Here is a 15,241-nt window from a genome sequence, read left to right on the forward strand (position 1 = left end):
TCTTTGCTACATCAGTAGATTCTTACAGTGAACAAGCCCTTCTAAGCTTGCAGGATTTCCAAAATTTCCGTGTTGAGACTGCAGAGCCTGTAATTGCTTTCATCTTGTATTGGTTTGAAGTTCTTGAAAGAGGCAAGAGCAAGGAGTAAATGTGTGACTGTCTGTGAGGTTTATAAGTACTTTTCTTATATTTGCACACACGGTAAGCTTCACTGGCAGGATTTAGACACTTTGCAAATGTGTTAAGCCTGGCTTTGTCAAAGAGTACAAGGTGTCAAATACTCATTATTATATCCTTCTACTCAAAAGCTTGAGAGACTGGAAAATTTAAAATAGATCTCAGTATGAAATTACATTACAGAGCAATCTGTAAAATCAGTTTGACGTACAGAATCAAAACTCTTAGTTATTTGTGAGCATAACACTGATGTATTTTAAGTGTCCTGTAACAGATAAATGACTTGATGGATTAACTAACAGTTTTCTTTTTATACTTCCCATCTATTTAATGTAAAATTTCAGACTCAGAGTAACATTCTCTGTTCAGAAATATTATAGTCCACAAGAAAGAAAAATAGAATTTGAGATAGAATTGCAATCATAATACTTCGTCATTGACACTACAGGAAAAGAGGTCACACACGTGGGTTAGTTAGGTCATAACTTAAGTGAATAAATTTATCTTATGAAGGATGACTTTTGGTCAGAATTCATCCCAGCAGGTCTCATCCTTTCTTATCTGTACTATTTTATAAAGGGTCTCATTTATTCCTCTCTTTTTCCAAACCTTCAGCCTTGTCCCAAAATCCATTTACAATTTTCTACTGACCTGAGGACAGAAAAGATGAGGAAAATGGATGATACACAAACTATATAAGACATAAAAGATTTAAGAATTTTTTCCGAATCTTTCCTGAATGTGTCCAAATAAAACAGATCAGAGTGCAACTTCTGTAAAATTCACCCTGGTCACTTATTAGTACAGCTTCTTGTTGAAGAGTAATTTCTGGATCTGTTGCTCTCATATTTATGTGAAAAACTGTTTTCAGTTGGAAAATGATCACTCTCTGTGACAAATACTGTTCTCTAATCTTTTGACTAAATCCTGTTTAACAGGGAATTTGATCCTCTGCTGAAGGGGGCATCTGCCAAATTGCTGCAATATTAATTTGCAACTTAACCTCCGAATGGTTCCCTAGGTGTTGAGTGGAAGGTCTCAATGTTCCAGACAATCTGCCAGTGAGAAATAATAATCCTTTCTGCCTATCAAAAGGTGGTGACCATGGCCAAGGCCCTGGCTCCCAAGTGTTGTCTTATTCTGCTCTCAGCATACATCATGGAAACAGTGAAGAAAAATAAAAAAATGGGAACTGACAAGGAGAATACAACACATAGGAGGTGGATCTTGAACAAGATTCTCAGAAATATACACCTTTTGCTAAGCAGATAAACATCTTTTCTTACTAATTCCTGTTAACATATAGACAGTTCTTTTAGATACATTATATGGCAGATGATTACCAGAAATAGTACTAAAACATTGCAGATACAGTGTGAAGTGAATAGTTTTTAAAGGAATTTAGTGGGAACTCTCAGATGTTTGTTGTCTGTCTTAGCTGAAATATAAACTCTTTAGTTTTCTCTTGTATATAAGTGTAACTAATTTTGTAGGATAAAATTATATATAGGTGTCTAATATTAAAAGATATAATGCATACATATGTGTTATATTTGAATCTGTAGCTGCTTATCATTTATAATTTTAATGTTGACTTCAAAGGGAAGTCAATATTTAATACTTAGACATATTTCAGACATTGTCATTATTAAGAACGTTTCATTTCTCTCACATATTCTCCACTAACTAAACTCAGAAATAAAGAAGTGAGCTACTGAGTGATATGGGCTTAATCGCTTAAAGACAGAGAACATTTGGGAAGTCCAAATAACTGATACTACTGGTTTACAAATAGGGCCTTATTTTTTAGGCTGAATTGCAGAAAAAAAAAAAAAGACTAGTTATGCAAAAGACAGCTCACACTCCTCACACTGTTCCAGTTGTATGTTGGCACTGTATGTTGAATATAGTTTGGATGTGTGGGTTTTATATGTACAATAGTTTCTTAAATATTTGCAGGTACCTCTGTGGTTCAAGTGACAGCCACTGATGCTGATGATCCTACTTATGGCAATAGTGCCCGAGTGGTTTACAGCATATTGCAAGGACAACCTTACTTTTCTGTGGAACCAAAGACAGGTAATTTTCTACAAATTCTCTTTACCATAATGCTGAGAAAGTAGAAAAAGTGCATTAAAACATGCTGGGAACTTGTTAGTGTAGTCTCTTGGTTAACTGAATACAGTAGAGCTTTGTTGCTCTTTTATATTTCTGAGTAGATTTTAGAAATCACACGAGCTATGTTATAAGCTTACATTTTTGGAATGGAAATTTTTATCTCCTTGTCAATCTTCTAGCTCACTGATCTACTGTCTATTGCAGTATTTCTGAACAATAAAAAATTGAAGATGCTGTGAATATGTTTTATTTTCAGATTGTTCTGTAAATGTACAAATATCACCTTCTCATCGGATTTCCTACACTATAGATTTATGCCATGACTGACTCTTCATTTTTCTTTTTAAAATAGAGTTTTGTTGTGGAAAATATATCTTTTCTTCATCAGTTAGAGCATTAAAGCATAGTACTTCCCATTCTCATTTGACACACTATTTTACTGCTACTTTCAAAACATCATTTTTGAAGCATTTTTTTAATTATTATTTTTATAAATTTTGTGAATATTGCTAGCCATAGGAAAATGCAGTCCTTATTCCTCAGTTTTAACAAACGTCCTTCCTGTTGTATATTTTGTTCAGTTGTGGAACCCTCACTACAAAAAGGACTTTGAGTTGCTCAAGCACATGCAGACAGAGCATCAAAGCTGGTAAAAGGACTAGAAAACACGACATATAAGGAACTACTGAGGGAATTGGGGATGTTTTGTTTGGAGAATAAGAGACTGAGGGGAGAACTCCTCTGTCTCTGTAACCAAATAAAAGAAAGTTGTAGCAAGGAAAGCATCTGTCCCTTTTTTCAGTGATAAGTCAAGTTACACCAGGGGAGATCTAGATTGGGTATCAGGAAGAATTTCCTCATGTAGAGGATGATCAAGCATTGGAATGGGCTGCCCAGGAAGGTGGTAGAGTCCCTGCCCCTGAGGTATTTAAGAGACTGTGATATTTAAAAAGCTGTGGCTATGTGAAATGTGGTTTTCTGATGGGAATCAGTAGGTCAGGTTGATAGCTGGACTTCGTGATTCTAAAGGTCTTTTCCAAATAATATGATTCTGTGGCTTGATGATTTTACAGCATCATTTCGCACACTGTTTAAAAAAAAAAAATAAATAAATCAATTTGCTTAATTTCAGTCTCCTACATGGAGAAAAATTATAATCTGCATTTCAGAGATGGATAAGCCACAGCAAAAGAGAAACAGAATATTTACCCTATTTGTCATTTAAAAATCAACCAATGAAACAAAAAGAACTGCTGGGTAACAGATCTGAATCCTAATGTTATGACTAAAAGGTCACACTCTATTTAACAGCACCTAAACTTGCAGAAATCAGTAGTATCAAAATATTAACATATCTATGCATTCATATATTTATAAACCTTCATATATTCATGAAAATGTTCGTCCTCTACAGGGTTATATAGTACTTTCTTTTTCTCCAACAGATATGGTGTATAGTAGGCTTTTCTTGTCTCTCCATTTTCTTTAAGAATTCTTTAAGAATTGAGACTGAAATGTTTTCATACATTTTCATTTTGATGTTGTACTCAAATTTCCTTTATGCGTGATAATTAGCTCCCAAATGGTTGGTTATCATTGCCTGGCAATTTAAAAGTAATAGAAAAACAAACGGGCTAGGTAAACTAATGTAGAGACAATAAACTTATGAAATTGTATGTTAATTGTGTTTTTAAAAGTCTTGTCAAATAGGTGAAATAATGCCAGAATATCTGTGAAGTGAATGTTTCAGCCCATGGCAAGTCCTGAATTCAGAAGGGAAGAAAGAAATAAAATTGTGACTAAACATTCAGCAAATATCAGATGAACAGTTATGTGCCCTAGTGTGCCTCTCCTTTATTTAGATTGTTTATGTTTCCTTTACTGCTGACACTGAATGCTGTTGGAGTATGTAGCTGCCTCTCTGGAAATCAGAGCTAGCAGTTCTACTATGTGCCAGGCATGAAATATTCATAAAGTCATCACATTTTGAATAGCAATATTTATTTTCTGATCTGTATCAACTGAACTGAAAGAATGAAGCATGGAGCTTTCTTCAAGTTTACATTTCAAATCAAATAATTACAAATTGTATGCAGATTATCAAATGGATATTAAAAAAATACTACAGATACCACAGTATTTCCTTTAAGAAATCAGGACATCTTAATCACATTAATGTTTTCAAAATAGTTTTTATTAAGCAAATATTTGGTGAAATAAGGTAATTTCATATATATGCAAAGTGTGGCATGATATCAATATTAGTAAGTCTTAATGTGATGAATAACTATTCAAGACACTGTGAAATAATTTTGAACTTGGAATCTTAAAAATGAGTACAGAATATTCTGTTCTTAGCTGTAAGACAATGGGAAATCAAACACAGAAGAGTATATCTTCTAGGAAAGGAAGTGTCATGCAAATAACTATAGTTCAAGGAGAAGTAAACATGGTCGTGGACCCAAAGAATGTACTACAAACTAAAACATGCTGTTTTTGAACTACTTAAAGTAAGCTTGTAGCATAGCAGTTTATTTCCTAGTAAAATATTGTAATATCAGAGTTGAAGTTATTTCCTCCCTTTTTGCAGTCTTTGGTCTGCTGTTACCTTTTAGGGTCAAACTCAGTTTTCACATTAATGTATTTACTTCTGCAACCATTGACATAGCTTGTATTGCTGCAGGCATTATCAAAACTGCCCTTCCAAATATGGATAGAGAAGCCAAGGACCAATATCTACTAGTTATTCAAGCAAAGGACATGGTTGGGCAAAATGGTGGTTTATCAGGAACAACATCAGTAACTGTCACTCTGACTGATGTTAATGACAACCCACCCCGCTTCCCACGACGTAAGTTACATGAATTGTAGCATTATTTCGAAACATTGCTATTTCCTTTACTTTTTATGTTATACCTAAAGAGAATAGAAATACTTGACTTCCTTATTAAATATTTGAAAATCTCTCAGAGCAAGTTCTATTGTTATTATTATTATTGCTACAGCTACTACTACTACTTTGGAAAAATCTTTTTTCTTTACCTATTTCAGATCAGTTGAAATGAAGTTATATAGAGCAGGTGCATTTATTGATGTACTTTGCTTCTTCACTACAAATAAGAGGACAAAAAATAAACACCTTAAAACTTTTCTATCTTTTGTCAGCTGGACTTCAGAATGAACAATTTCTTAACTTAACTGTTAGTCCTTCCTTTGTCACTTCAGCAGGATTTGTCTTGTGCATGGAGTGTTTCCTAAGAAACTGTAGATCTGTAAAGTCATCTTCCCTCAACTATCTCTAATCAAGGTGGCTATCATCCCAACCAAAGAAGGGAATACACAGTTGTAATGTCATAACTGTTTATAAGTAACATTATGTCTGGTATGATTTTTATTTTATTATTATTTTTTAATTTACACTATCTTATAAAGTCCTCACAAAATCAGTTAAAGTAATGGCGGAATATATTAACTCTACTCAACTCCAGTGATATAAACCAGACTTCCTGCCACTAAGAATTTGAAACAATGATAGAATAACAGAAGTTGTTTTTGAAAGTGAAGATATTATTGCCTTTTGACTGCAGATATCTTTTTGACAGCATATATACGGTTTTATATTTGAATGAAAATACTGGAATATTCAAGATTGCAGGTGGTGACTTTACTTTTAAAGAAATGATTGTACCTTGGTTTCTAGTCATATTAGGAGTGTAAGCTCCCTAATCAAGATATAGATTTATAAGATGATAAGGCTTTGTACCAATTTTACTTAATATATTTGCTTTATTTCCTTTATTTGTGGAAAACAAGTTGTATTTTTTACCTTGGAAAATTGCAGGCATTTTTATGGCTAAGTGTTAAATAAAATTTATGCATTTTTGTCTTGGATTTCTCTCTTATAGAAGAAGAAAAAAAATCCATCATAACGAAAACCTAGAAAAGAAATTTAAAAAATCATATTGTAAACTGAAACACATTTTCTGGTAGACTGAGTAAATATTCAGTTGCATGAATATAGATTACATTTTAGCTTACAGACTCAGAAATCTCTGAATTTGTTATATTTCTGAATTTCGCAGGATCATATCAGTATAATGTCCCAGAATCTTTACCTGTGGCATCTGTAGTGGCCAGAATAAAAGCTGCCGATGCAGATGTGGGACCCAATGCTGAAATGGAGTATAAGATTGTAGATGGTGATGGTTTGGGAGTATTCAAAATTTCTGTAGACAAAGACACCCAGGAGGGAATCATCACAATTCAGAAGGTAAGTCTGAATTTTCTGACTGATTATGTTTGAATCTGGGCAAGATAAGGGAAGGAAATGTGAAGGTACATGTGAAAATTGTTGTGATTTTTTTGTTGCTGGTTTGTCTGTTTGTTTGTTTGTTTTATTGGGGTTTATATTTGTTTGTTTCTTGGTTTTTAAAAATTCTCCAGCACAAATAGAAATCTCAAATTTTCTCTCATTTCTTTTTACATTAAAGAAAAATGTATGTCTTACAGTAGAAACGTAAGGTCAGAATCCAAAATGAATCCAAAGCATAACTTTAAGAAACAAAAATTCTCTTTGATTAATCATGTTCTGTACAGGAGATATGCAGTATTATCAATATTTATTTATTGGTAAGACTAGCTGTTTTGTAAGAAAATATTTTATTTCCTATATTAATCCGCAGCCCCAAAATGTTAAAACAAATATTTTCCTTTTAGCTTTCTATATGTGCAGTTAAGTAACTAACAATTTAAAAAGAAAAACCGTGTTTACATAAAAATATTAAAACTCAGTTTTTTTGCATTTCTGCAACACATTTTAAATGGTATCCTTTTTTAAAATAAGTGTGGACTGAAATATTTTGGCAGAAAATTTTAGTTTTGAGGAGAATGGTAAAACAAAAAAAGAAAATCTTGCACACAAGAGCAGGTTGTGAATATTTATCACTGGCAATGCTAAAAGTACATGGTCCTATCTCTCCTAAGTTATTTAATATCCTGTAAAATATAAGACTGATTTAGTATTTTAGAATTAGCATATTCCTGAACAAACGCCTATTCTTATAGTTTGTTTGATTATTTGGATAATTTTTCTTACAGAGGTACTCTTTAATCTTTGCAAATTTCATGCAACAATTTTCTTTTTTTTTCCTTCCAATGTACCAATATCTTTCTAAAGTAATATAAAATTTCAGTACCACATCTTCTTTGAAATAAGTTAATACTGCATGATGTGGCAAAGTAACGGGCTAATTCTCTGATGCCGTGAACACCAGCTGAGAGCTGGTAAGCATCTGTAGATGTCAGTGAAAATGCAGGACATTCAGCAATTTTGACAGGCTCTAATAAATGTAATATAAATCATTTTTTTCAAGGGAAAAGCAATTGTCTGAGTCTTCTTGCAGACTGCTAATTCCTTTTTAGCGCATTGAAATACAAGTGATGAAAAATTAATCCATTCTTTGTACAACAGCCAAACTCAGTGCGGATACTTCAGCTTGTTCATTTTAAGATTTTTGAGGAAAGATCTGGAAGTGTTATGGCCACCCGAGAGGGAGGGTGTTTATCAGTATCACAGAAAGCAACACAGACAGTTGGGATTGTCAGCAGACTAGTTTGGGAGCTTATAAAAACATTTTAATTTTCAATCTATAGTTGTAGTCACCAATGCTTTTTCTGGGACTCTCTTAATTCTAGTGCACCAATAATTGTCCAGCAGAAAAATAATTGTCATTTATTATTTCTATAATCACTTTCATTAGGGAACTGAAGTGATTGTTTCAGTACTGAGTGTTTGTGAAAAGAATTTCCCTATGATATGGCTACCTGACTGCAATTTTTGACCGAAAGAAAAGCCCAAGGTTTGCAAATAATATTTAAACCTAGTAAATGCTGCTGTGATTTGACAAAATAATTCAGAATTTTTTCTTTGCAACATTACAAATTTTCTCTCATTTTCCTACCATTATTAAATACATTACCCCTGTTGTATTCAAACATAAATCCTCATGCTGAAGGGCACCTCCCAAATCTCTAGATGCTATTAGGTCTCTATTTGTATTCCAGGGAACTTAAATACCTTGCTCAAGGATGAAAGATCTTTCCTATTAACCTTGTAAATAAAATAGTACAGAGAGTCGACTGCAAGGGAAGAAAGAAGTGAAGAATCCAAGCAGAGTAGCCACAAAAAACTGCAGCTTCTCCTCTTGAGGGCAGGCACATGGAATACCATTAATGAGTGTTCATATGTTAAATGGGCTTCAGCTACAAAGGCTAGCCTGACAGAGTCAAGCAGACATGATCCTTGCATGATGATATTAGCTTTTTAGTAAGGAATGAGGGAAGAAACCGTAGCATGATAACTGTGTAAACATTTTACTACCTGGCACATGAAGTTCTGAACACTTCTGAGAGCCATTTGTTCTTTCCTTTTCATACCCCTTAATTCAGCTGAGACACTGAGAAACAACTCAGTCTCCAAATGTGTGCCCATCATTTTAAACTTGTGCATGTCTATACACTCAGATAATATTTTCTCAATTCACATCAAGCAGAAAGACTTCTGAAAAGGTATACTTCTGTTCTAAAAGCAAATATGCTCTTTAACTTTGCATACTTTTGCTGCAATCACACACACAAAGGCCACACATCCAAAACAAAGTATGACTGAGCATACAAAGGCAATACTCCATCCACTTTTGTGCTGGGTGTTGTGGAGGATGTTTGGCAATTGTTTATCAGAGCTTCACACGCAAGCTGAAGATTTTATGCTCTGCTCCTAGGATAACCATTTTGAAACTATTTGAAAAGTTGACTCCCACACTGCAAATTAAGTTTTTATTTTAGCATGTAAGGAGAAAAAAAAAAATTGTTAAAAAATATGTTAAGATTTAAGAATTCATTGAGAAAATCGGGATTCTTTGTGCTCTGAGTGGAAGAAATATTAAATGAAAAATACCCAAGGATCAGCAAAAACTGCAATGTATGCATTTATGTATAGAAGGTAAAAAAATTCAGCAAGTTTGAAAAAGACAGGTATCAATGACAGAGACAATATAGAAGATCAAATGTCTAGGAATTTCCCAAAATTACTTGTCTGTAATGGCTTGACTAATTTGACTAATTTAACTAATTAATGACTATAGGTTTTTGGAGTGAAGGTTGAGAAAGTTTATGAATGCAGTTTGAATAGGTTTATCTATTTATTCATTCATGTGCATTTCCATACATTTTTCCTCTGTACCTCAAAGACTGAGACTTTAAAATACCAAAAGACAGGAAAAACAAGCATATATATTTTTATGCTAACACTGATATTCATTGAAATATGTATTTTATTCTGCTTTCATTAAAAAAAAAGTATTGAACAACTTTACAAATTTTACAAATTGTGTACAAATTTTAACAAATTGTGTTAATGTAATTAAATATATAATGTCTAACTTGCACTGCAGTACATAACAAAATTCATTAACTGACTTCACATGCAAATAATTTATTTAACATGTATCTAGGAGGGCATATCAAATACAATAATACATGATATTAATAAAAATAATATATAAACAAAATCTTCAGACTTGTCAAATGAAACATAAGCTCCTACTTTACTTTTCTTCTGTACAGAGCAATCTAAATATGTCACCTACTCATATTCCATGCTAGAGTTCTGATGTTGCAAATAATGTAACAGCTTGGTTATTCTCTAACTCCAAATTATTTCTTCCTCTTCAAACCCCAACTCAGTACACACAAGCACACTTTAGTGAATTCCTAAGTAAAGCTCAGTTAGGTGCCTAAATTACCATAAAAGAGGATTTAGAAGAACATCAATATTAGATGATCTTTTGGAAAAAATTTCTCACAGCTTCTGAAATGGAACTGGATATTTATATTCTACAAAAGTATTTGAAAACTTTATCCTCATTTACAATGAGACTCAATTTTCCGTCTGTAAAGTAGGATTCCTTCCTATGATTTCATTTGTAATTCTCATTCTACTATAAATACTCTGTTTGTAAGGATGCAGATCTTTTGCATGTGAATAGTATATCATTCCACAGTGATGAGAGTTTTTGGAAGGAATTTTTCAGAAGATATTAGATTTTATTTTATTTTTTTTTTTTTAATGGGTTTGATTGGTCTTTACTGTAACACACTTAGAACTGAAGAAACATTTATGGAAATGAATAATGTAACAAATTTTATAGTCTCCTTGTAAAACTATGTGTATACAAGTTCAAACTGAGTTCTTGTTGAGTGTTTAAAGAATCCTGTTCATAAGAGAAATAAAGGGATTTTTGGCTTCATTACTCAACAAATTAATATACAGACCATATAGAACTTCCACAGCTTTACTCCTAAAAATAGTGTACTGAGAGAGACATCATATATGTATGGTTTCAACTTCATTCACAAACTTGCAGTCTACGGTTAGTCTTCAGTAATAGTAATAGCTGAGTTGCAAAATATCTTAAGATAAAATCTGATATACAATATGCATACTCCAACACCTTTATCGGTTACTTGGTGCTTCAAGTATGATAATGATAACTTAAAAGAACAAAAGGCTGCATGGTACTTTTTTATTATACCTATCATGTGGAAGTTTTTGAAAGGATATAATATCTGATTCAAGCTGTTTGAAGCCTATAGAGAAATTTTATGGAAAACTTCATTGAAAAAAGTCTGAAGGCTCTGCTGAGAGCTGTCTTGTCTTACTGTAGCAAATGACAAGCATAAAGATTTCCCACTGTATTGTTATTGCTCACTTTATCTTCATTTCTTCCCCAAATACATGGCTCTACTATCACTATCACCAAACCATTTGAATGTAATCTAGAAAAATGTGAAAATAAGTTTTGCAAGTACTTTCTCATAGAAATAGTCTGCTAAGATATTATTCTACAATCTGACGTTATTTTAAGAGTAATAATGGCAATTATAAAAATGAGGTTTTTATGTGTAAGCCTTTGACTGAAAAGCCATCTTTCTGTTAGTGTTAACATTTCTCTTTTTTTTCCAGGTAAAAAATTTGCTTTCAATTCTATATCAGAGTTTACAGTGTAAGAACTTGAGCCTACCATGGTTCCTTTGAAAGATAATGCACATTTGTTTGATGTACCGCAGTTTTCAATATAAAACCTCCACTAGACTTAAAAATGGGATTTTCACCTCTGTAAAGTACGTTATTAAAAAGTTACCATACAGTAAAAAATGAACATTACAAAAATAGGTTTCCTGTGAAAGATAACTTCATATCCAGTCTCTGAAATATAGATAACTTGTTTTGTAATGTCCTTCACATAGGAAAAAATTCTTACCTCTTTGAAGAAAAAGACAGACAGAAAGAAAGTAAACACAAGAACACAAGCCTGCAGTTGAGAGAAAGATAAATGGTCCCGCAAAGGACCTAATCAGTTAACATTAATGCACAGATATTAATGAAGCTGTGAGGATCTAGTCAGAGTACTGAAGAACTGATGTATATACATTGTCCTTTCAGCCTTCCACAGTGATGTAGTGATTTGTAAGCTGCTGACTTGGTACTCCATTACTGGAATCTATGCTTTTGTTTTAAAAGGAAATTATAACAGTATAGTCCGCAGGCTAGTTGAAAGTTGCTTACTAAATAAAAAGCATTAGTAATAACTGGATAAGAGAAAAAAAAAAAAAAAAAAAACTTCTCAATTCATATCATCAGTCTTTTAGTCTGTAGTACATAATATCTTCATTGTATTGTGCATGATTTGTTGAAAGATTTCCTTCAGATCAAGAAAATTTGCACACTCGCCATGTCTTAGAAATTTTGTTTATTTTCCTGAACTGGAATATGCATCAAAGCTTGGTACTTTTCTATGAATCATAGAATCTGAGATTTGTATCTTATTGGAGTAGACTGAGGATGATGACTTCAGATTTATGGTCACTATCACATCCCACAGGAAAAACTACTGTAAATAAATTCTACTGTAAAGAACTAAGGAGAAAATAATAGTGTTGCTATTTATAATCTTCTATCATGTGATGATGCAACCTTGCCCTTAGATTCTCTACCTCTTCTAAGCAGCAATGGTTTCATATCACATATGAGTACATCAGATTTTTTTTTTCTTTGTTTGTTTTCCACTGACAAAGAACTTTTACAACTTTCATAAACTGTCAGCAGCTTTAGGTACCTGATATAAGGGAATTCAAGGGTAGGATTCATATTACTGAAAGCAGATGTTTACATCTTTCAGTTATTGAGATGCATTTTCTACTGGCTGCTGAAAAACAGACAGTAAGTAGATCAGGTGATTTCTTCCCTAGAAGGACTTCTGCTCACAGTAAGCAATGTATGATAATTTTGAGAATATAATAGTTTATATGGCTAACTTAGAGAAGGTAAAAATTGCCCTGAGTAAGCAGGCGTGTTAAACATCAACATCATTCATTTTTCATCTTTTCCAATGAATGTATTCTCCTTAGTCCCTACAAATGCGAGATTCCACTCAAATATATGAAACATAATGGTTTAAATGGATATGTAAAACTTATGTTAAATGTCCACATGGAAAAGAAATGATTTTATGATTTTTAGTTAAAACACTAAATATCTAATTTAGTCTTTTGAAATCAATACAGAAACATAAGAACATGTGCAAAATTTTCACTTAAATAATTTCTTCATAATTGTGCTTAGTTTAACAAAATTATGCTCTACACATACTTTGTATCAAATTCAATTTTTTCATCATTTTTTTTTCTTAAGTAACAGTGATGTTGACATTAATATGTCATGAGAAGCTGTCTTGTCTCCATCTTCATTAATTCCACATGTTTGATTAAGTATTGCTGTAATTTAAACTGTCAGATTTTAACAGATATCAGTGATTAACGGAAAGAAGTTAGCCTTCCCTTCTACAGTGTATGCAACTTCAAAGTCAAAATAGTAACTTGAAAATATAACAATCCCCAGAATAGGCAAAGTTTTGTGATACTGTTATGTTGAATCTTGGAGTCACAAGATATGTGATGTATGTAGGAATATTTAAGTAGAAAAATCACTACTTATTTTGCCTTATATCTTGGCATACACTGGATAGGTCTTTGTTATTTGTTTTTTTGTGTGTTTTTTTTTTCTTCTTTTTAACAGAAAGTAACAACAATAGGTCCTCCTTTTTATTCAGTGGAAAACATGCCGAAGTTTAGAATATTTAGGTGTCATGACAAAGTTTCAACTTTTCTATAGTATTAATCAGTTGTACAGGGCTACTCAAAGCATCATGGGAAGATTAAAAATAGAAGGTGTGCAACAGCACGTATTAATATATGTTGAATAGAAAAATAAGCAGTATGAAGAGTACAGTATAAACTGGGCTAATCACTTGTATGTTTATTTATTTATTTATTTTAAACCCAACAGTTTCTAATGAAAACTAAGTTGCCACAGAATTTTCTGTCTGCCATGTCAGAGAGAATCATAGAATCATAGAACATCCCTAACTGGTAATCAACAACACCAGCTCTTGGCTCTATACAAGTCCACCCCAAAATCAAACCTTATGTCTGAGGGCAGCACCTAAATATTTCTTGAATTCTGGCAGCTGGGGACCATGACCACTGCCCTGGGCAGCCTGTTCCCACACCCACCACCCTCAGATGCAGAACCTTTCCCCTCCTCTGTCACAGCTCCATGCTGTTCCCTCAGATCTTGTCTCTGTCACCAGAGAGCAGAGCTCAGTGCTGCCCCTCACTCTTCTCATAAGCTGTGGGCCCCCCTTCAACCTCCCCTCAGCCTCTTCTACTCGGGGCTTAAAAAGCCGAGGGACCTTGGCCATTTCTCATACATCTTGCCCTCTGGGCCCTTCTTTTCCGTCCTCCTTTGGACACTAATAGTTTTAAGTCCTTCTTATATTGTGGCACCTAAACTGCATGCAGTGCTTAATGTGAGGCTACAAAGCACACAGAGCAGTGCAAGTCAATCCCTCCCCTCACCTGGTGGAAGTGCTGGGCCTGATGCACCCCAGGGTATAATTGCGACTTTTGGCTGACAGGGCACACTGCTGACTCATGTACAACATGCATACTCATTTGAACACCTAAACTAAAGGTCAGCCTAATGTAACCCCATTTACTGCAATCCCCTGAGACTGACCCCTCAGCCAATTAATCAATTTCCAAAACTGAATTCTGATTTGAATTATATAATTTGCTAAAAAATTCTGCTTTTTTATTCAACAAATATCAGACTTTTGTCAATGACACTCTTCAGGTCATAATTTCTGTAGTCCATACAACACCGTTACAGAAAAAAAAAATATTTCCATGTGTGTCTGTCTTCTCCCTAACTTTGCTGTTCATCTGGTAATATCATTTGCATTATTTTCTGAGAGATTTTTCATCTTAACATAGAATCATAGAATGGCTTGAGTTGGAAGGGATCTGAAAGCCATTTGGTCCCAAGCTGCTGCTGTGGGCAGGGCAGCTACCCACCAGATCAGGCTGCCCTGGTCCCAGTCCAACTTGGACTTGAATGCCTTCAGGGATGGGGCATCCACAACTTCTCCAGGCAGCCTGTGCCAGTGCCTACATCACATTACGTTTGCATTGTGGCTGTGAGGTGTGTTCCATGGCTCATATTTTGAAATCTGAAATATAAAGCCAAGATTAAGATTCAAAATAATGTCAGTAGGAATACACACTGACCAGTATCCAGTTGTATCAACTGTATTGCCCAGTGTTCAGATAACATAACACTTTTTGGAGAACTGAATACTTAATGCAGAAAGTGAGCGCTTGCATGAAATGAAGATCATATACTTTCCTGTTCAGAAAAGATTTTTGCTGCCACATGAAGTTTATAAAAGTTTCCAAGTGTGATGTATTGCAATCTATTTTTCATTTCTAAATCCAGGCTGTTTACAGCTGTATTGTAATGCCAGCTTAATCGCAGACTTTAAGATG

At 33.7% G+C, this 15,241-nt stretch overlaps 1 protein-coding gene across 1 annotated transcript in view; it reads left to right on the forward strand.

Moving 5' to 3' along the window:
* Positions 1-15,241, forward strand: part of CDH7 (cadherin 7) — a gene marked incomplete at both ends in the record, with an annotated part of 70,577 nt that overhangs the window by 33,678 nt on the left and 21,658 nt on the right. Inside the window, 3 exons of the mRNA XM_079533550.1 lie at positions 2,138-2,257; positions 4,980-5,147; positions 6,379-6,566. Coding sequence (XP_079389676.1) covers positions 2,138-2,257; positions 4,980-5,147; positions 6,379-6,566 — 476 coding nt within the window. The remainder of the gene's footprint in view (positions 1-2,137; positions 2,258-4,979; positions 5,148-6,378; positions 6,567-15,241) is intronic.

This window comes from Tetrao urogallus, assembly GCF_951394365.1.
Source record: "Tetrao urogallus genome assembly, chromosome: 3".
Classification (NCBI taxonomy): Eukaryota; Metazoa; Chordata; class Aves; order Galliformes; family Phasianidae; genus Tetrao; species Tetrao urogallus.